The sequence below is a fragment of the Ursus arctos genome, chromosome X (assembly GCF_023065955.2).
Source record: "Ursus arctos isolate Adak ecotype North America chromosome X, UrsArc2.0, whole genome shotgun sequence".
Lineage (NCBI taxonomy): Eukaryota > Metazoa > Chordata > Mammalia > Carnivora > Ursidae > Ursus > Ursus arctos.
Genome location: NC_079873.1, coordinates 3,480,760 through 3,503,082, shown reverse-complemented (window position 1 = coordinate 3,503,082; position 22,323 = coordinate 3,480,760). Strand labels below are relative to the sequence as shown.

The 22,323-nt window shown below is 40.9% G+C and overlaps 1 protein-coding gene across 4 annotated transcripts in view; it reads left to right on the top strand.

Annotated features, from left to right (window-relative positions):
• The window catches only part of LOC113240804 (neuroligin-4, X-linked), a 327,232-nt gene extending 322,157 nt beyond the window's left edge, over window positions 1-5,075 (top strand). For all 4 annotated transcript variants that reach the window (XM_057309949.1, XM_057309938.1, XM_057309948.1 and 1 more), the window contains one exon: window positions 1,424-5,075. In XM_057309949.1, the coding sequence (XP_057165932.1) occupies window positions 1,424-2,273 (850 nt within the window). In that variant the 3' untranslated portion in view covers window positions 2,274-5,075. The remainder of the gene's footprint in view (window positions 1-1,423) is intronic.
• The last annotated feature ends 17,248 nt before the right edge of the window (window positions 5,076-22,323 follow it).

Below are 22,323 nucleotides of genomic sequence, written 5' to 3'. Positions count from 1 at the left end.
GGACTTGGGATCTTCAGGGAGGACCTTCTGGTCCCCCAGTCTTCTGGTGTGTGAGCTGACGGAGAGTGGCTGCAGGTAGCTTTGTAAATGCTGCCAAGAAGTTGTAGCGTGCCGGGTAGAAGTTCGAACACCCAGGGCGATCGACGTGGGTGTGCAGGTCCCACCTTGTTCCGGCCCATACGTGATGTCTGAATGCTCAATGCTGTTTAACAGATGACATTTTACTTCGCCTGACCTCAAAATTTTCCAAACAAATAAACATAAAGATGAAGTATACTTCACTTTACCAACCCTAAAAATAAACGGAAGAGATGAGAATAGGATATTTTGGGGAGGTTGGTTGTAAGATTTAAAAAGTTGGTGGCAAAAACATTTAAAGTACCATGTTGTGGATTATCCTTTACTTTTGATGATTCTCTTTCTTCCTCTGCTCGCTTCTGTGGATAACAAGGCAATTCTCGGGTTCAAAGTTGGCCGGGCGCACTTAACATCTACAAAACCCCTCAATTTCTGGCACTGAGTGTTACTTCTTCTAAACATGTGAACTTCGCTATATTTGAAAGTGTGATCTTATCAAAATTCTTAGAATTAATGGAAAGTTCTTTGATCTTTACGTGGTTCAGTCTTCAAAAGGTTTTCAAGTACATAAGTATCCCTCTTTCAAATAGAGAGCAAACACATGATGCATATTACTGTTTACTCACATTTTGCAATGACAAGGCCTGTTTTTATTTGATTTTTAACACACATTTTAGTTATTAAAGCTGCAATCTGTATTCGCCCACCTCAGACGCCACTCTTGAGCAAGAAAGAGAATGTCTGCTTTTCGAACAACAGCCTCTAAGTTAGGATTTCTCAACCTCAATACTATTGACATTTGTGACAAGAGACTTCTTTGTGTGGTGGGCTCTCTTGTGCTCTGGAGAATGTTGAACGCTGCCCCCAAGCCCTCCACCCATTCCTGGCACGACCCTCCATGCATGAGAACCAAAAATGTCTCCGCACATTGCCAAATGTCCCTGTGCAGGCAAAACACCTTTGGTTGAGATTTATGGCTCCAAAGTAGCTAAACTTGAAATACTGAAAAACGTCCTACACCCATTTTTTTTCTCAGTTTTTCCTTGTTGAAGAGCATTTGATGCATTCAAAAAATAGTACAAATGTTATGGAAATGCCATGACCCTGCCATCAGGAATTATGTTTAAAATAAAGGGAAGAGGGGGTGTTAATGAAAAGGCAAAATGGTAGCCGTGTTTGGATTCCAGCAGAATGTGTCTGTTGCTCCTTGGGTACTTGGTTCTCATCAATAAACATGTGTGATTCACTGGTTGTGATTCCCTGTTTTATTTGATGAAGAGATTTACGTGTCCCGTGTCGAAGAGTGTGACCTTCTTTCTCTTTTTTTTCTCCCTTCTGTCCCCAGTGACCCAAATCAGCCTGTTCCTCAGGATACCAAGTTCATTCATACAAAACCCAATCGCTTTGAGGAGGTGGCCTGGTCCAAGTATAACCCCAAAGACCAGCTCTATCTGCATATTGGCCTAAAGCCCAGAGTGAGGGATCACTACCGAGCGACCAAGGTTGCTTTCTGGCTGGAACTGGTTCCCCACCTTCACAACCTGAATGAGATCTTCCAGTATGTCTCAACGACCACAAAGGTCCCTCCTCCTGACATGACCTCCTTTCCCTATGGAACCCGGCGGTCTCCCGCCAAGATATGGCCCACCACCAAACGCCCAGCCATCACTCCCGCTAACAACCCCAAACACTCCAAGGACCCTCATAAGACAGGGCCCGAGGACACAACCGTCCTCATCGAAACCAAACGGGATTACTCCACCGAACTGAGCGTCACCATCGCCGTGGGGGCCTCCCTGCTCTTCCTCAACATTTTGGCCTTTGCGGCTCTGTACTACAAGAAGGACAAGAGACGCCACGAAACGCACAGGCGCCCCAGTCCCCAGAGAAACACGACCAATGACATTGCTCACATTCAGAACGAAGAGATCATGTCGCTGCAGATGAAGCAGCTCGAACACGACCACGAGTGCGAGTCACTGCAGGCACACGACACGCTGAGGCTCACCTGTCCCCCAGACTACACCCTGACGCTGCGCCGGTCTCCAGATGACATCCCACTCATGACACCAAACACCATCACCATGATTCCAAACACACTGACGGGGATGCAACCTTTGCATACGTTCAACACCTTCAGCGGAGGACAAAACAGCACCAATCTCCCCCATGGACACTCGACCACTAGAGTATAGCTTTGCGGTTCCCTTGCCCTCCCTCGGCTCCTCCCCGCCGGAGACAGGGAGAAAGAGAGAAACAACATCCCCGCGCAAGGAATGTCTGTCATCCCACTGACTTAGGACAGAAACAGGAGAACAGTGACAGGGCCGCCATCGTGTCCCTGTGGACCCATCCCGTTGGCATTTCCTAGTATTACGAGATCAACTTCTGACCCTATGAAATGTGAAAAAGTATCCATTGCTGTTACATCCCTGCTTCACCCTCCCCATCTCTCCAACGAACGTTTAGCGTGACTAGGACATCGCCGTCTCACGGACCTGGATGTTTCCAACGCAACACTGAAAGCTGACCCTTTGGGAACTCAGCCAGGGACACTTAAAAAAATTTTTTTTAAATTACAATTGAAAAACAAAACCCAACAAAAAAAGTTCTTTATGTGCCATACAACGGATGGCTCTACGGAAGGAAAGAAAGAGTCTGTGGGCTTTTACCCAGCATACGGAGAGGAGGAAACGTAGAATTGTATTATTCCAAGAGCAGACTATGTAGGAACATACATATAGTTCTGTGCAAAGAGATGTTTTGCCAGCCTGAACTATATTTAAGAAACTTTGTAAAAAAACAAAAACAAAAAAAATGTATATAGCTGTGAGTTTAAACAAAAACACACACAGAGAAAAAAAACCAACAAAAAAGCTTTTATTGGTGTTTTCAGTTTGAAAGAGCCTTTACCAAGATTGTGCTTTTCATTGTGGTCTGTATGTATATAAATATATATATACATTAGTCATTCACCTCTGTTTCCTCCCGGACACAGGAGGATTTTCTTCTTAATTACTTGTGGTCAGCAGAGACACGGGGCTTTCTAACGCATTTCATTTGTAGGAGAATGTGGTGTCACTCAGCGGACCCAGACTGTCTGTGCCGTGGGGCTATCCCCCCTTCGCGGGTTGCACAAATGCATGCAACGGCATTCCTAGGAGACCGTGGTTTCAGAAAACTTTTTTATTTTTGTGTGTTAGCCTTCACGGAGTTGCAACGCCAGGACGGACCCCCAGCGTGGGGTCCATGGAGAGCTTGCCGAATTAGAAACACACACCCACAGAGCCACGGCAGGAGACACAAAACACAGATCTTGGTCTGTCGTTGTGGTTCTTTGAATATGTTGAGGGAGATTTGCTTCCCACTCCAGGGTCCTGCCAAAAAAGGGAAGAAAGCTTGCCTTTGGTGGGGCCATGCCCTGCCAAGTAAATACGGCTCAGTGTTCCCGCAGTGCAGCTGTGGAAGGCTTAACGCTGGTTAAGCTACCTCCTCCGTTTAGCTAATCAGATTGAAGCGAGGGCATGTGTCTTTCCCTTTTTTTTTTTTTTTCGGTTTAAGCAGTAAGTCCCTTATTTATCAGTAAGCAAGATTTTTTATTCTTTCTATCATTTATTGGACAAAACATACGCTTGTCTGAAAGTCCTGCCTTCCGTGGACCTATGTATCAGTCCCTGATCCATGAGCACTGCAGACAGAAAACAAACCTACAGGAAAGGACAGAACGTGAAAAGTGCTTTGCGTGGGTTTTCCGGGAAGTTAGGATAGCTTTCACCGTCAAGGTAAGATATGCAAATGACTCACCCATTTTTAAATCGGCAAGCAAACTGGGGACCGGAGATGTGCCCTCCAACACCTTCCCATGTTCCCATTGTCCTTTTAATTCTCCCGAAGGAATAATTTTGAGTGTCATAAGGTGGAAAGAAAAGATAGCCGTGGTTACTTTGTATTTTGTCTTTCAAGAATTATTGCAACATCAGGAAATAGTAGCCAAAGATACCTGAAAATACTGTCTCTGGGCTTGACTGTGGTTATTTTGCAAACCCAGGCTTAAAAGTCATTGCTGAGTTGGGGATTCTCCAGAAAGAGCAGTCCAACGTCCTTTTGCCCCTTGGAACTACCTTTGCAAACTGAACCCATACACGAACACTGTAGCGATCTATGTCAACGTGTTCGAAAACGCCCTCTAGAAAAAGACAGTCCTTAGAAATGCGCACAAGTCAACACAATCAATTCTGTCGTTTATCTGGGGTTACATTTGGGAGGGGTTCTCTGTATATACATCTGCGAACTGTTTCAATCCCTCCTTTGCACATGGCGAAGCCACACTCCTTCCCTGCAGCTCGAGGGGTCACGGATACGAGTTTTGTCCCCCAGTTCATCACTTTCTAAAGCGATCGTCAGGTCATTTCTGCAAGCTCTGTATTTCCCCCAGCTGGGCTACGGCGACTTAGGCTGTCCATACATCTCCACGGGAAGTGATGCCTGGCATTGGTGTGGGTCTGGTATGTTTGTAATGTGAATTCCAATATTTGTTTAGTATTTCCAATTGTCTTCTGCTAGCAATATGCACACTAATGTGTCAGGCTTGTGACATTTGGATAAGGAAAAAAAAAAGAGTTCTTGTTAAGTGAATAACTTTAGCTTTTACAGAGGATATGATCAAAAGAAATTTAATACATCTTAAAGGATATCTTATTTCTACATGGAAAGAAGTTATAGAATCTTCATAGAGTTCTATGAGAATAAAATATACTTGCTATCTATAAAAAAGTGAAAAAAGAGAAAAAAAATGAGAAAAAAATAAGTAAAAAACCAAAAAAAAAAAAAAAAAAACCCACAAAAACAAAAAACTTTCCTAGGCTTTTATTCTTGACCTTCACAGGCACGCAGGGTTTAATGGTTTCTTGAGTTATTATTTTGCAATTTTGTTTTTGATTTTGCCTTAAGTAATGATAGAAGATATATATGGCTGGACACATATGTATAAACTTTTCAGCAGCATTTTTAATAATAAAATATCACAGTATTTTCTAATGCTTTGTGCAAATAATTAAGCGTCCGTTCTTTTGTTGTAGGTGGTCTGTTTTATTGACTTTTTCTTTTCCGCCCTCCGACCGCCGTTTTCATTTTAAGAGCTCAGTGGTCCATCAGGTAAAAATGGACCCACTCTACTGGTGAGGGATGAAGGAAACCATGGATGATGCCTCTGATGTTTCCTGAATGTTTCTGAAATGCGATGCTGGGATCTATGACTTCTCCTACTGCCCGTCCGTTCTCCCGGTGCTGGGTTTGATATCGACGTAATCATGCCCTACAGCTTTCAAATAGCCTTCATGGAGTAAATCTGCAAGGGACAGAAATTCTGAGCAAATGTCAAGAGGCAGAAAACTGCCACCATGCCAGGGAGAGCAAATTTGCCAAGTCCTCACAGTGCATCTGGCCATCTCCTATCCACTTGACCGTTCGCGAGAGCCCCCAGGGAAGGCACCTGTGTGACCCCTTTTTTGAAGTGGAGGAAATTGAGAGTCAGACACTTTTAGCTGGTGGGTAGCAGAGCCTAGGTTCAGAGAGAGAGAGCATGCTTCCAAGTCCAGACTCCACCAAAAAGACAGCAGGAATTTCTACCCCACGTGCATGCGTCGCATGACCAATTAGCCAATTGTCATATAAAGAGCCCCAGCAAATGCTGTGACTGTTTGCTGCACTTGAACTCTGAATAGTTTTACATATTGATTCAGGTCATTTGCTGAGTGGGAGGCCAACGGGATATATAGATTATATGTTATGTATATATAGTAATAATATTTTAATAATATATTTCATTATTAATGACATTAATAATTGAATAAAATACTTCATATTATATGTATTATAATATATAAATAAGAATATATAAGTATATTTTATATAAAATATGAAAATAGTGATTATATTATTTATGATATAATTTATAATTATGTAAAGTAAAATATATAGTAATTTTATTAAAGTACGGGAAACAAATTTATATATTCTATATAAATATATTTAATATCCATTATAATATATATTTAATATACACATAAAATATATACCATATATAATCTGTAATGTATATAGTTTATATAATATATAGTATATATTATAGTCCATAATATATACTAGTATAATACATATAGTTTATATATATAGTTTAATGTATATAGTTTATATAAATATATATAGTTTATATATATAATATAGTATATATTATAATATATTATCCATAATATATACTGTATATTATAATCCATGATATATAATTTAAATAAATATATAAATAAATTATATGAATTACAGATTATATAATAGTTATTTTATATATTTACATTATATATTATATATTATAGAAATATATTTTACGTAAATATATAAAATATTACATATTTTATGTAAATATATAAAAAGCATTTATTTTTATATATTTACATATCTTATATAGTTATATACATATTTCATGTATAGCATATATGTATATATTACATGTATTATACATGTGAATATATATTTTCAAACATACATATATGTATATATAATATAAATATATATTTAATGGAAATGCCATTTTCATGAATTCAAAATTGAAAAAAATTCAAGCAAAATAAAATTGAATCTTTAGTAAATGTTAGGTAGAGGAAAGTCACTGTTTTTTCCCAGCATTGTATGCATTCCTGACCATTCCAACTTGGAAAGTGGTAAAAATGTGTGCATTCCCTCGTTCGACTGATTCACTCACCCGTTTATTCACCCAGCAAACCTTTAGGCAGCATGTCCATCGCCCCATCGTGCTGGGGTTGGCATTAGAAATGAAAGGACACCCTCTTTCCACCCTAGAACTGGGCTTGGAGGACGGGGAAGTACAGGGATGGAGGGCAGTAGGCTTTGGAGTTGGTACCTACCGTTGCAGGAGGAGTCTAGACAGCCCCTTAACCCCATCTGCCAGGAGTGCCGAGCCTTCCCTGGGAAGCACCCCCAGATCCCGTGTCTCCAAATAGAGGGGGGAGTCCATGGGACTTAAAAGTGGTGCTGAGAGCTCGGGGAGGTCAGCTGTACACCTTCGAACTGAGAAGACGGGACGTTTGGGGAACCATAGCTTTGTGGTCAGAGCTGGAAAATACAAGGTGGTCTCTGGGAAAGGTGTGGGCAACAGCATCGAGCTCCTAAAATGCCCAAGTCACAAGACGTGCAGTTTGCACATGGTCCTGCATCCAAGCAGGAGGCAGTGAAAGATTGCCCAGACAGGGTGTGAACCTATGTGTCCTATTTAACAGCATCTCCCCACCACCCGCCGTTCCAGGGAATGTGCTGGATGTTGGGCTAGGGTGCTGATGCTGCTTCAGCAGGGGATGCTATGCGGGCTGGGGTCTCCCCACTTCTGCCCAGCACTCTCAAAGTGATGGACATCTTGCTGCTTCCCAACGATCCCCCAGCTACCAGAGCGCTCTCTCCCGCAGTAGCCGGGATGGTCACAATCAGGAGTTCCCCCTGGCGGGGGGTGGGGGTAGTGAGTGCTCAGTGGGAAGCCAGGGCAATGAGGAGCATCTTCTCGGGGGTGGTGAGGACAGGGACAGGACCAAGAGCCGTTTTACACCTGTGTGTTGCAGAACCGATAAAGCACAGTGGTCAGAGATGACCCGCGGCACGTTTGTCGTCCAGACTGAGCGGGTCACTTGCAGCAAAGGCAAGAAGGGTGAGCCATCTGGGTGAGGACCCCTCCTGGCATGGACAAGCATGTGCGCTTATCCTGAGCGGTTCGTTGGTGGGTCTGCAGGGAGCAAGAATTTGTTCTGGGTCGGTGGCTCTCAGGCTATTTGCAGGTTGATAACTTTCAGGCGGGAAGGGAGAGGAGTAGAGCAGGTCAAGACGTGTCATCCGCAAAGAAACTGGAATAAAAGCAGATAGTGGGTTATTTTTAGCGGTGCCCACCATGACTGAGCCATGAACCATCAGACTGGCTCTCGAAGCGGTCAGATGGCAGGCCTCTTTTTGCGTTCTCAGAACTTCCTGAAAGTGGTCTCATCAGCTCCCCTCTTTTGGGCCACCTGATTAGGGGGGAAAAAAATTTCAACTCTAGACTCTGCGAAGGAAGCAAAAGCAATACGTTCTCTGCAAATTCTCATGACAGTATTTTAAGAAATGGATATATATAGGGAAAGGTCTCTTATGACTCTAAGTTTCCACAAAGTGACTATGCGCATACTTAGAAAACCTACAAATAATTGTGTTTTCTCAAGGCAAGGGCTTTAGGGAAAACGGGAAGCCTGCCTGCTTTTACAAATCTGGCCAAAGCACAGAAGCAGCCGGCTGGGAGGAACAGGTGGAATGCATTAAACCAAAGTCCTCACACCTGTTGTCGGAGGTCCGCGGTTCCTAACAGGAGTCACTTGAAGCTTCTGGGTATTGAGGAAAATGGCCGGGGTCTTCAGCCGGCAGAAGCTTTGGAAAGAAAACTCTTCTAAGCCCGTCCTTCCCAAGTCCTGCATGCAGGAGCCTAGAAGTGAGTGCTTCTGTGGGTGTAGGAAGGAAATGGGGAGATACGTTTCTGGCACCCCAATATACAGCCCTGAAGATGTCTCTTAAAAAACTGGGAAATCAAATGACGCCTAATTACAAATATTGGAAACATTATCAAGCTTCAGGGGTAAGATCTATTTTGAGTGCTTATCTATTCTTTAATGTCCATGGTTAGTAGAGAAATCTAGATCTCCTGTAGGAATTTTGGAAGAGAAGAAAAGACCATCATGTCTGCTTTGAGAAAACTGATAGCTTTATATTTTTGAACTCTTTTCACATACACATCCCCACATACACAGCCACCCCCACATACACAGACACACATTCTGATGCATGTACAGTTTTGTAGAGCGTTGCTTTATTTTTTTAAGAAAAACATAATTTATCAGTTTCACCTATTGTCTTACCATTTTAGGTTCCTTTTGTGTCATTAATGACTGGGATCTCATTTTGCTGAAATAATATTTTTAGACACGTGCCGTGGCTGCCTCTCACCTGAATGGATGAATACAGAACAGGACACTTGGCGTATTCAGGTAACGGAGATACACAAGGAAACAGTGTAAGTAATTTATAACCCGAGAAGGAAACACGACCTGTTGTCGATGTTTACGGTATGCATTATAAAACCCGTTTTTGAAAGAAGCCACATTTGAATGCTGAGAAAACACAGAGAAGTCTGTTGATAGCCAGGTGTGCTGGTGACCTAAACATTGTGACCTCAGCACATGCATTGCGAACTGGGAGTTAGTATCATAACGCCTTGCACCCCAGTGCACTGAGCTGCCCCCTGGGCATGCAGGGGGAGCCCCACTTCCCAGATGTATGCAGCGTCTAAGACAGGGTGCATTATGTCACCAACCCCACGTGCCTGTTTCAGGAGCTCTTCCCCTGGAGAGGCATCCACACTCTGACGGAGGCCTGATCCCAGGAACTGGCATCGTCCCGATTAAAAAAAAAAAAAGAAAAAAGAAATTATCAGGACATCTGGTTGCCCTGGGCACCCGTTAGCCACATTTTTCTTATAGACCTAAGTGCAACTCAGCAAAACACACGTTTTAACCTTTTCTTCCAAATCCCTTTGTAATTGCATATAAATGTCTCTGACATGCTAACAGAGAAGTAAGGCACGAACTAACATTTTAAGATGTGCGTCTCTGTTAATTTAGATACGATGTAATGTGGAGAGCTAAAGTTTTGTGTTCTAAATGAATTATAGGGGCGACCAGGGAAAGTAGCAATCACATCCTGTCTGCAAAAAGTATGCAAAAGTATCTGAGTGTTGGGTGATATTTCTGTGTGCTAGAAAAACAGCAACATTCCTTTAAAAAAAATGAGCAGATGACAGTAATCTATGAAATGATCTGGAACTTCAGAATTATGCTATCCTTGTTGGTATTTAGTGCACAAAATTAGAGGAACGATGACCTTCAGTTGTTAAACCATGAAAATTAAACCCTACATTTACATTTTTCCTCTTTGGAGCTTTGAATGGTGGATTTCTGGGGAAAATAACATAGTAGAAATTGTATGCACTTTGGAGCCAAGATTCCCAGAACGTATGGATTCTTGTCACGGGTGTTTCCTCCAACAAACCATAAAATGCCTCATATTTAATTCTCTCATTTCCCATAACATGCTTTATTGCTCGCTACCGTTGAGAAAGATGTTGGACCGACATAATTCAGTATGTCTATGAGTAAGCATCAGAAATCTGACTTACATTATATGAGCCCACAATAGAATTAATATAAGCATGTATTACGGTGATTCCTTTAACAGACCAACAGTATAGTTTGAGCCTACGCTACCTTTATTCGTTGTAGATGGGGGAGCCCTTGCTATGGGTCTATATGGTTGAAACGCTATCGCCTGTCTCTGGATTGGGACAGCAGTTCGATTTCATGCGTATTTTGTTATTCTTCCTGTTTCCTTTCTTAGCAGAGGAGTGGATCACGCGTTCTCTGTGTGTGTATGTGTATGTTTGCTTTCTTAGCTTCCGAAACTTCCCTTCCCCTCATTTTTTCCCCGTTGGTACAGCCTATGCGTTGGTTGCTCAGTAAGGAAAGCTCAATGCCTCCACTATAGAGGAATAATGGGAACAGGAATAATCATGATGTTGACCCAGAGCAAGGAGAACCTCTTGCTGCAAAGACAGGAACCCCAGGACGGACGTGTTGGACATAGAGGTCAAAGACACTCTGTGACATTAGACGATGGTCATTGCACTAGCAACATGAGGTCAAATGCACAGTGACAGAGATTTGCAAAAATGGATATCCCAGAAGGAGAAGGAGGGATGAGGCAGAGAGAGGGAAGCCTATTCCCTATGAAGGGAGCATTCCTCATGAAACTTTCCCATTCTTCATGGAGGAACCCTTGTCTCACAGGTCCCTTCTCCTTGGAATAACGTCCAAAACCAAAGACAAACCTTGTTAGAAACACAATAGTTCTTCACAGCCCAAGCACTGTTTTTGGGTTCATAGATCCCACAACTGCTCCTTTCCCCCTAGGCTTTATCTCAGCTGTAGGGCACTGAGTGAAGCATCTGATGAGGAATACCATTGTGAGCTCACATGAAGGACATGAGAGAGGAAATTAGAAATAGGTGAACATCAGCGGTCCTTCGTGCCTCTGATTCACTCAGCACCCCTTCCTTTCAACCTCTTACAGAGATCTTTCTTGCTAAATCTTCCAAGTCCACAAAACCCAAACCTCCATCGTATTCTGTATTCTTCCTATCCTTTGTCTTCATCCCCAAACACATCCCATTCTTCCTTTTCTTTTGAACTGTGATACCAAAATCACCTCGGAAGTGAGTGTCCTATGAGACGTACTCATCCATGTGTCGCCAACCCTATTCTGTTGTATCCTACATTTTTAAAGATTCCTCTGTAAGACCCGGGTGCGTCAAAATGACAGGCACGCGAGGTCGCTTCTGGCCCTTGTTCTTTACAATAGCAGTACAGTCTGGACTCCAGGGCACCCCCAGCCAGAAGGGTCAGATTGGAGACGGCCGTTCGTGTATTGGAAGGGACGGGTGTCCACAGCCCTCTGTAACGAAATGTGTCAAAGAGAAAGCATAATGCAGTTTGCGGTCAGGACAAACACCTCCGAGATTTTAATGGGGAAAAAAAAATCATGTGTTTGTTCTAGTCTGTTGCAAAGACAATATGGTATTAAGGGTCAGTTGTTGGAATAATAGGAAATAATACTCTCTCTAAAAATACAGTTATGCAAAATGTCTCTTTTTAGTATGCATGTTTTCAGTCTGAAACCAGCTGCTAGCTTGTGCCTTGGTGTGGACAGTAGAGACAGTATGATCTTTCATGGGCAATGGGGGGAAAAAAAGAAAAAAAATACAGCTTCTCATTGGCGCCCTTATTTACGATTGAGCTATAGGTGGGAAATACAAAGATAAGGGGCATATTTGCTGTTTCTTGGTTGCCATAGAGGCTGATAGTGACTAGTGGTCTCACTGGACTTTTTAAAGATGTGATGATTGTAGGAGAATAATGACAGTGTTAAGATCCTGCACTTTCTTGCAGAATTATAAGTCAACAGTGGAGGACATTTTTTGTTTTTATCAATGTATGATCACAAGAGATACATCAATAAGCAAAAAAAAAGCCCTCTTTCTTTTGCAAAAAAGGAAATAAATCTACACTCAACTCACCGAGGGAATGACTTCTATCTTTATGCCAAGGAAGTTAATTAATTAACCTGCAAAGCATGGGTTTCAATAAGAGGGGAACACCCAGGAGCCATGACCACAATCGTGTGACCAAGTGTTTTTTTCCAGCTCTTACCGAATGAAGGTCAAGTGACCTCAGACCAGCCACTTAATTTCTATGCATTTATCTGCTAACCGGGCACAGTGTTAGACCTGCTTGCTCCCCTGGTCCAGTTAAAGACAAAGCAAAATTGCAGGTATGAGCATTTTTTATGAACTCCTGTACATCTCAAAGGCTCTTGGGTCCTGGGTTCTTAAATTTATTCCTAGACACTCTTTGAAGAAAGCGGTCACTCTCTCTTGCTGGCCTCTTAGCAACTCTGAGTATCAACCTGGCCTCGTGTGTTTTTCATTTTTCTCTACTCATTTGGCATCGTCATAGCTCGCCCACCGTCAGATCCCGGGGGGATACACGAGAAATGCAAGACCGTGTGTGTTGATCTCACTTTGGGGGAAGACAGCATGTGGGACACCTGAGGACACACCATAAGGGAAAGGGGAAAGTGCGAAGATTTAGGAAATCATACTGAACGACACATGGGGGAGGAGCTAAAGCAAAGAGAAAGTGGCATTTAGCGGGTGGGGGTGCCCCAGACACGATGGGTCTGGTGTTAAAAGAAGCAGGAGATGTCAGTGATGGAGAGAAACTGCTAGAATTGCGTCCCCATGATGACCACACACGTTCACCCAGATACAAGCCTTTCTGGGATTTTAAATCCTAATAATATCCTTCAGAGGGTAAAAAAGGGGGATAACATTAAAAAAATGTACAATTTTGGCAATTTCCCAAGATTTTTGTGGAACACAAAGTTATTGGAAATTTCCCTTAAATTTTTGATCAGTAGCAAGTCTTAATATATATTCATGTGTAGTGGTAAGTGTGTATATATATACACACTCACTACATATATGTATCCCCTAGTATTATACTGACTCTTAAATATAATATATAATTTTATTATTATATATATAATTTTATTTATATTATTTTATATATAATTATATAGAATTTTATTATGGCTATATATTTTTTATGTATAATTACATATTTTATTATATATAATTTTATTTATATTATTATTTTCTATAAATTATATAGGATTTTATTATGGCTACATATATTTTATATATAAAATCACATATATAAAATGTTATTATGGCTCTCTATATTGCATATATATATACGCAATACAAAATAGGAGAGGACTGCCAAGGTTTAACTCTTGACTCTTCTGTTTATTGACTTTCTGGCCTTGGGGTAAGTATTTAATTTCTTAGAATCTTAATTTCTTCATCTGTGAAACGGAAATAATAATTGTACCTACCACTTGGAGTTGTTGAAGATTAAATGAGTTAATATATGTCAAGAACCAGCACCTAGCACATAGTAAGAACTATTCAGATGTTTTTCAAATAAACAAAACAAATATATTAATGATTGCTACAAAATGACATATATATCATATAACAAATACTATGTATCATAATAGATACTATGATATATACACTATTATATACATATATATGATATCTACTGTATATAATAACATAGTATATAGTGTGTCATATATACTGTATGTGTTACGTGCACATACACTTATACGTAGTGTATATATACGCACTTGTAACTAATCACTGATGGGGAGAAAAAAGGCCTCTAGGGCATAGAAACTCTTGTTTGGAAACAACAAGTGTATATTTTTTTCTGATTTACTCTTGTAAATGTTACACATAGTATTTGAACATACGTTTTTACTTTAACTGCTTGAATGATCTTAGGACAAGCACAATCTCTATCCTTTATTTCAAAGGAATTTAAACCTACACAAATAAGATTAAAGAATATTCTTGGGACGTGTGGTTCCTGGGTTAGTATTAGCATCGGGCTGGACAACAGTGGCCTAAATCGGGGCGCGATGCCTCCATCGTTGACAGAACCAATACTGGGTTAGATAGGAGTGGGTATCCAATGTGGCCAATCTCTCCTTTTCACGTTCTTATGCTAGAAACATAAAAGCCATTACTTGCAAATGTAGCAAGGTTATAGCATTGAGGTCAACTTTCCCTGGTCCGGTTGAATATACATCTCTATCAGCTTTTGGAGGACAAACAGAGGCCAGCTCTGCTTCTTGCTTTAGAAAATATTTTTACGGGGCGCCTGGGTGGCGCAGCGGTTAAGCGTCTGCTTTCGGCTCAGGGCGTGATCCCGGTGTTATGGGGTCGAGTCCCACATCAGGCTCTTCCGCTATGAGCCTGCTTCTTCCTCTCCCACTCCCCCTGCTTGTGTTCCCTCTCTCGCTGGCTGTCTCTATCTCTGTCAAATAAATAAATAACATCTTAAAAAAAAAAAAAAAAAGAAAATATTTTTACTGGCTAAGAAAGCACGCACACACACGCACACACACACACACAGACTGTATTATGTATGGCTAAGAAGGTGTGTGTGTTTGTAGTGTCTGCGAAACATACACTCCATATTTGCCATATGTTTCTATGTACACGTATAAATAAATGTCTATTATATATTTATAAGTACAGATAATATACTTGTGTGAATTTTACCATATGTGTGCATATACAGAGGTCTATGTGTATATATATGTGTTTTACTCATGCATTACAAATTCTTGCTATGACGTGGATCAGAGTGCTTTGCTATGGTGACCTTACGAGAAAATTAAACACCGACCGTGAACTCCATTCACCTCTTCTCTCACTGAGAGATGTTATTTTGTGAGAGGGGAGAGAACTCTCCTATCACCCTGGTTTCCATTTCCAGCTCCCACACTTAATGAGGACCTATCACTGAGAGAGTCTTCCTTTCTTCCTCATGTGATTTTTAGGGTCATGATACAACGATGCTGAAAATGACACAAATATCGATATAGTTAGGTGTTCCCATTTTTCTGTTGCCTGTATATTCCCCGTGAAAATCGGAACAACATATTTTCACAAGAGGATGAACACACCTGTGGGGTGTGCTGTGGACACATGTGAGTGTGAGCAGAGTAGCAATGTTTTGGGTTTATATTTTTTTAAGATTTTATTTATTTATTTGACAGAGAGAGGCAGCCAGCGAGAGAGGGAACACAAGCAGGGGGAGTGGGAGAGGAAGAAGCAGGCTCCCAGCAGAGGAGCCTGATGTGGGGCTCGATCCCAGGACTCTGGGATCACACCCTGAGCCAAAGGCAGACTCTTAACGACTGAGCCACCCAGGCGCCCCAAACATCTATACTCTTTTTTTTTTAAATAATACATATAATATATATTTATATACAAATTTTATATTTATATGTATATATTATTATATATTATATATATTATTATATGTATTTATATACATTATGTATTATCTTCTCCTCAATACATATATATAAATATATATATATATCCCAAATCTTACACTGGGAATTTATAGCATCTCAAACTAGAGAAATTTCCACTGCTTTCATGCAAGTTGGGGCTGGTAAAATTGGTTCTAGGAAAAGGTAATTATTTCAAAACGACGAGGAGAGGACCGTATACACAAATAGATTCTTCTCCCTATGAAGTGAATTATATGATATTAGACCCTCGACTGGGTCAAAGGAGTTTTGCATCAGATGTAACATCATGATTCATAAGAGCTCCAGTGCCCATTTTTCACTGGAAATTCCACTTGAAATTCTATTTTACCACGAAATGTATTTGATGGCACCACTAAAATAATTCTGTACTGTGTTAGGATATCGTCACACTGGTGATCCTTTAGGACACGTTCTTATTTTTACAGCTCAGGAGCCTTGACGTCGTGAAGTGCTAAATGATTTGTACCAAAAGCTCATTCAGAAAATTGGTCTATTCAGGGAATATTTATTTCGTGGTTTTTATGTGCCTGATTTCCTGCTAGCTCCGGGGATGCACTTGGTTTCCAAGGGAAGAGCTGACATTTTAGCTCAGAAAATAAACAATAGAAACAAGGGGAAAGAACTGCCTTTTTTCTTTTTTTATGGTACAAGATATATGGTGACAAAGTAAAGCAGGTGTGTGGGGGGCATACTTGGACAAGAACTGTGCAGGAGCACATGACAGTCTGGTTGGGAACTGAATGCCAACAGAAGGATGGGAAGAAGCCCATCTTTAGGGTCAGGGAGGAGGAAGGTATCTAGACAGAAGGGGAGTCATTAGGAGGTGGACCTTTATAAGAATAGAAAGAAGTCCTGAGTGATGGGGATGGGCAGGAGGTGAGGACAGAAGGAAGTCCTGAGCGATGTGGGTGGGCAGGAGGTGAGGACAGAAGGAAGTCCTGAGCGATGGGGTTGGGCAGGAGGTGAGGACAGTAGGAAGTCCTGAGTGATGGAGATGGGCAGGAGGTGAGGACAGAACGAAGTCCTGAGTGATGGGGATGGGAAGGAGGTGAGGACAGGAGGAAGTCCTGAGTGATGTGGTTGGGCAGGGAGAATGTAGGTTAAAAGGTGATGACATAGGTGTGCACAGACGCCCAATCTATGACCTCGCAGTCCTGGGGAGAGATTGATAGATTCATGTAAACTGGCTGAGAAGCTGCTGGTTCCGGCAGAATAGTGACAGGGGCCATGCATCTGCAGAGCTCAGCCAAGCTCTGCAGAGGTCGGAGCTGCCCTGGGGCAGGGGGGAGGGATGGGGGGGGCGTGTGTGCAGGTGCAGGCAGGGTGGACAGCTATGTGGGGAGACAGCAACGCTAGCTCCTCAAACACGAGTTTGGTTGTGTTCCCTCCTCTTGGATTCTTGAGAAGAATATGACAAGACTGGCATTAATTCTTTACATGTTTGCTGGATTTCACCACTGAGTCATCTGGTCTTGAGCTTTTCTCTCTTGGGAGGTTTTTCATTATGGATCCATCCTGTTTACCATTGTTGGTCTGTGGAGATTTTTTTATCTTTTCGTGATGAAGGCTTGGTAGGTTTGGGTGCTTCTAGGAACTTATTAATTCCTTGTAGGTGATCTGACCCTTTTCCAGACCGTTGTTCACAGGAGTATATGATGACCCTGTTGATTTCTGTGGTATCTCTTTTAATATCCCCTTGTTAATTTCTTACTGTATTTTTTTAAACAACCGTTAGTCTCACTGATTTTTTTTTTCTATTCTTTATTCTCTATTTCACTGATTTCTGCTCTAATCTTTGTTACTCCTTCTTTGGCAAACTTTGGCCTTCGTTGGTTCTTCTTTTCCTAGTTCCTTGAAGGATGAACTTAATTTGTTTCTGAGAGACATTTCTTCTGTTTTATCGGAGGCACTGACCACTATAAATGGCCCTCAAAGTACTGGTTTTGCTGCATCTCATAAGTGGTATGTGGTATTTTTGTTTTCATACATCTCAAGATAGTTTCTAATTTCCCTCCTGATTTCTTCTTTGACCCACTGGTTGTTTGGATGGGCTAGACGGGTGATGGGGATTAAGGACGGCACTTGCTGGGATGAGCACTGGTAGAATCACTAAATTCTACTCTGAAACCAATATTACACTATAGGTTAACTAACTAGAATTTAAATAAAAACTTGAAACAAAAAAATAAGTAAAAGTAGTGTTTAATTTCCACCTATTTGTGAAATGCTACCTATAATTTTTTTAAATAACAATTGGACTGAAGTATAATCCACAAAGCATTAAAATTCACCCTTTAAATGTACCATTTAGCATAGCTTAGTGTGTCCACGGTGTTGTGCAACCATCGTTACTATTCAATCCTGTAATGCTTTTATCACCCCAAAGAAAACTCCGTACCATTAGCAGTCATCCCAATCCCTCCCTGCCCTCAGCCCCTGGACATCATGAATCTGCTCGCCGTCTCTATAGATTCGCTTATTTTAGACATTTCGTATCAGTGGAATCATCCAATAAGTGGCCTTTTGTGTCTGACTTCTTTCACTTGGCATAACATGATCAAGGTCCGTCCACGTTTTAGCAAGTATTCGGACTTAATTCCTTTTGGTTACTGAATAATATTCCACTATATAGCTATAGTGCATTTGGTTCCTGTAGTCATCAGTCGAAGGACATTGAGGAGGTGCCCCATTTTACATTTTTTAGGAATCTACATTTACATTTTAGGAATCTACCAGGAGAGTATCAGAATTCCAACTCTGAGCTACGTCCTCTTTCGTACTTAACAACTTAACTTTCCATTTTCCCCCCCAATTTTAGCCACTCTGCTGTGGTATCTCACTGACGCTTTGATTTTTATTTCTCTAATGACTAACGATGTTGAGCATCTTTTTATGTGCTTTGTAGCGATTTATACCTCTTCTTTGGTGAAAAATCTATCCAAATCCTTTGTTCATTTTTTAAAATTGGGCTATTTGTCTTTCTGTTGCTACACGTAAAGTATTTTGGCGGGGGGGTGGGAACTGAGTTGACTAGATGGCAGAAAGATAACTCAGTGGGTAGGGTAAGGAAATACGAAAAGCTGAAAAATACAGCTGCATCTCCCTCTCCAATGCCAACAACTATATTCATTCCTAAATCAAGTGTGTTTTTCTTTCAAAGATGTACACCGGCAAGACTTTCAGATCATGGATATGCTGAGAAAGCAGAGTTATTAATATATGTCACATTTGGATGCCCCTTTATTTTAGAGAGATACCAACAGTGTAAAATGTAGGTTCACCATAGACTAAGGCATGCTTGTAAGAAAATAATGTATTCTAACATACTTTTATCTTGTTGTAATGGCCATGGTCAGGTTCTTTCCCCTCAGTAACTCTTTTGGAGCAGTATTTTTGATCGCACTCTTTGCTACCAGAACGTCGCATAAAAGGAACCAGTGTCCCAACCTCCTGCCCAACGTAGATGTCTGACATTACATTATTAAGAAGTCACCCTTTCCTGAGAAACTGCCCGTTCTTATTGGTGCTCTTTTAAGTTGAAAAGTAACTAGAAAAAATAGTTTTATAGGAGTTAATTTCTCCAATTATTTTCCAACCTCTTATCATCTTTCTATTCAATATACTGAAATGACATAAGGAAGAGTGGTCAGATAAGACTTCACAATGTTTTGCAATCGCTCTTGGATGAACTCTTTTGTAATGTGAACTCAGTCTCCTTTCAGTTTTATCTGTGTACATTCTGAAATCCAAAACTGTGTGATAGAAAAATAACATATCACCCAACATCTGTTGTCATTGATGAGTAAAAGCAATGATGTCTCTCTCTTTTTTTAATTGATGTAGACTTGGAGTTAAAAGGGTTGTTTCTGCCATACAAAGATATTCAGGACTTTTGCATCCCAAATATTTAAATGAAATCTAACTTCCCTCATTTCTGCTGAAATTTAAGACCAACTTTCTGCATTCTGACTTTTGCAATAGAAATCGAAAGAAACTACCCACTTCCACCTCCTTAGCATCGCCTCTTATCCTCCTGCTAAATGCCAGTGATGACATTTGTGGCCTCCATGGAAAGATCCCACTGAAATATAAATGCCAGCAGAGTCCCCTTTGCTATTTAATGGGCTAAAGCGAGTTAAGCCTACTCATCGTGATTCAGTTCTGTAGGGTTCTCATGTAGTTGGTTGCTTTGAGCTTGTTATTGCCATAATGAACAAGAGATTTAGAACATCAAAGGAAGAAAGGAAGATATGAAATGTTTTATTTAGTGCTATCACCTACCAAAGTAACTTTGATTAAAGGAGCAAAATCACTATTTGCATATGTTTGATCCAGAATTTATTCATAGCCTCGTGAATGAATGACTCCTCTTGTTGATTGGAAAGACTTAATTAACAGTAATTTTATCAGATGAAGATCGTGAATTATTGATTTGCACTCTACAGCAAGTCTTTTCTAGCACTAGCAAAAGTTATGCCATTCCAGCTCCCTCTAGCTCCTCCCTGTATGCAACCCATCTTCTACACACAGTGGTAGGGACCCCATTATTTTGATCCAGCATCAAAACTATCCCCCTTCATTCTCTAACTTTTGGCAAAAGCACTGGAACTAAAGATTCAAGGGAATGGCAAAAAAAAAAAAAAAAAAAAAATGCTATGTGACTACCAGAATTCAACAGGGCAGATGAGATTTCTTCACCTCAGGGGTTGGCTTCTGCCAATAGTCTGGATAATGAGCCAAATAAGACAGAAATGAAATAGAGAATGGGAGAGACTCAGATGTTTGAGCAAATCATGGCATGTTTTTCCTCCTTGTCCTCCATTCCCTACTCTGATTTCCTGCCCTGGGTAATTATCTGCTAGACTTTATTTTCCCAGAATGTCTGGAACTAGTCATCTTCCCAACTGAAACCCATGATTCTACCTGCAGTCTTACTTTCTCATGAGTTGTCATCTATGGCTTCATCACAAATCATAACAAATGTGTCACTTAAAGGCAACACAATCCTCTCCCAGTTTCTGTGTGAGGAGTCTAGGTATGTCTGAGCTGGGTCGTCTGTCTCAGGATCTCTCACAAGCCTGCCATTGAGGTGGTGGCCTAACTACAGTCTCATCCAAAGGCTTGACTGGGAAAAGATCCACTGGTAAAGCTCAGTCAAGCTATTGGCAGAATTCAGTTCCTCCTGCGTTGTCGAATTAAGGGTCTTCATCGGTGTTGTCATCTGCTCGAGCTGTCATAACAAAATACCCTAGACTGGGTGGCTCAAACAACAGACATTTATTTCTTACAGTTCTGGAGACTGGAAAGTCCGAGATCCAGGTGTCCACAAGGTAGGGTTTTACTCTTAGTTCTCCTCTCTTGACATGTAGATAAGCAATGTCTCCCTTTGTGTTCACATGGCTTCTGTTTGTGTGCATGCCGAGGGCAAAGCAGAAAGAGAGAGAGCTTGGTATCTCTTCTTACTATAAGGACACTGACCCATAATGGTGTCCCCCAATCCCATGTAAACCTAATTATTTCCAAAGCCCCACCTCAAATACCATCGCATAGGGAGTTTGGGTTATAATAGATGTATTTGTATAATAGATGTATTTAATTCATAACAGTTGGTCAGAGCCCCCACCCCCAATATCCTAACCATGTGAACCTCTCAAACATGGCTTCTTATTCTATCAAAGCCTGTAAGTTGAGAAGATTAAAAAGAGTGTTAACAAGACAGAAGTCAGAGTCTTTTAGGAACTAATCATAGAAATGACATCCTACGACTTCTTTCCTGATCCTTTGGATAGAAGGAAATCATTGGGACGGCCAACACTCAATGAAACATAATTTTGCAAAGATGTGAACACCAGTTTGAGATTCATTGGAGCCTATCTTAGAATGAGACTTCTACAAGGAGCTTCTCCCCAAGTATCCAGCTTGATGCTATCTGGGTGAGGTTCAGATGTGAACAGAGATAAAGGATACCTCTAATCCATGTCTGTCTCTCAGCCTGGCATCCACTGTGGGTGGTATCTCCACATGCCAGAAAACAAAGAACATATGAAAATTGTGGATTCCAAACTACTTATAGAATTCAGAATCTGAAGAATGTTAGCCACACTCCCACAAAAATGCCTCATGGATTACAGAAGGGGTTCCTCCATGTTCCTTGCCACAACCCAAAATCTTTTCACAAAAGATAATAACTGATTGATTCTGCCCTTCACCCTCTCCAGATAAAATCTTTGTGATTGTTTCAAAATATTTGATACTTTATGAAATTTGCTATTAATAATACCAATAAAAACAAGGTCTTCCAATGTTTAACGGTGTCTAAAAATGTAGAGGAGAATGCATAGAGTCATATAGGTAGAAAAACATTTACAAATTAATACCAGAAAATGAGAAGCGATACCTACCTACTGTCTCCTCTTGAAAGAACCATTGTTTATTCCTCTCAGTGTAAAACTCCCAGTGAAGATTGAGTCTATTAGAATATAACCAGACATCCTGATTCTGAGTGAGTTCTGGTTAAAAATAAAGTTAGAGTGACACCTTCTCTAAAATCCTTGTCTCATCATTATTCTACAGCACATTTTCTTATAAATTTTATTAGAGTGATTATTCACTCTTTTAATTAATGTAAAT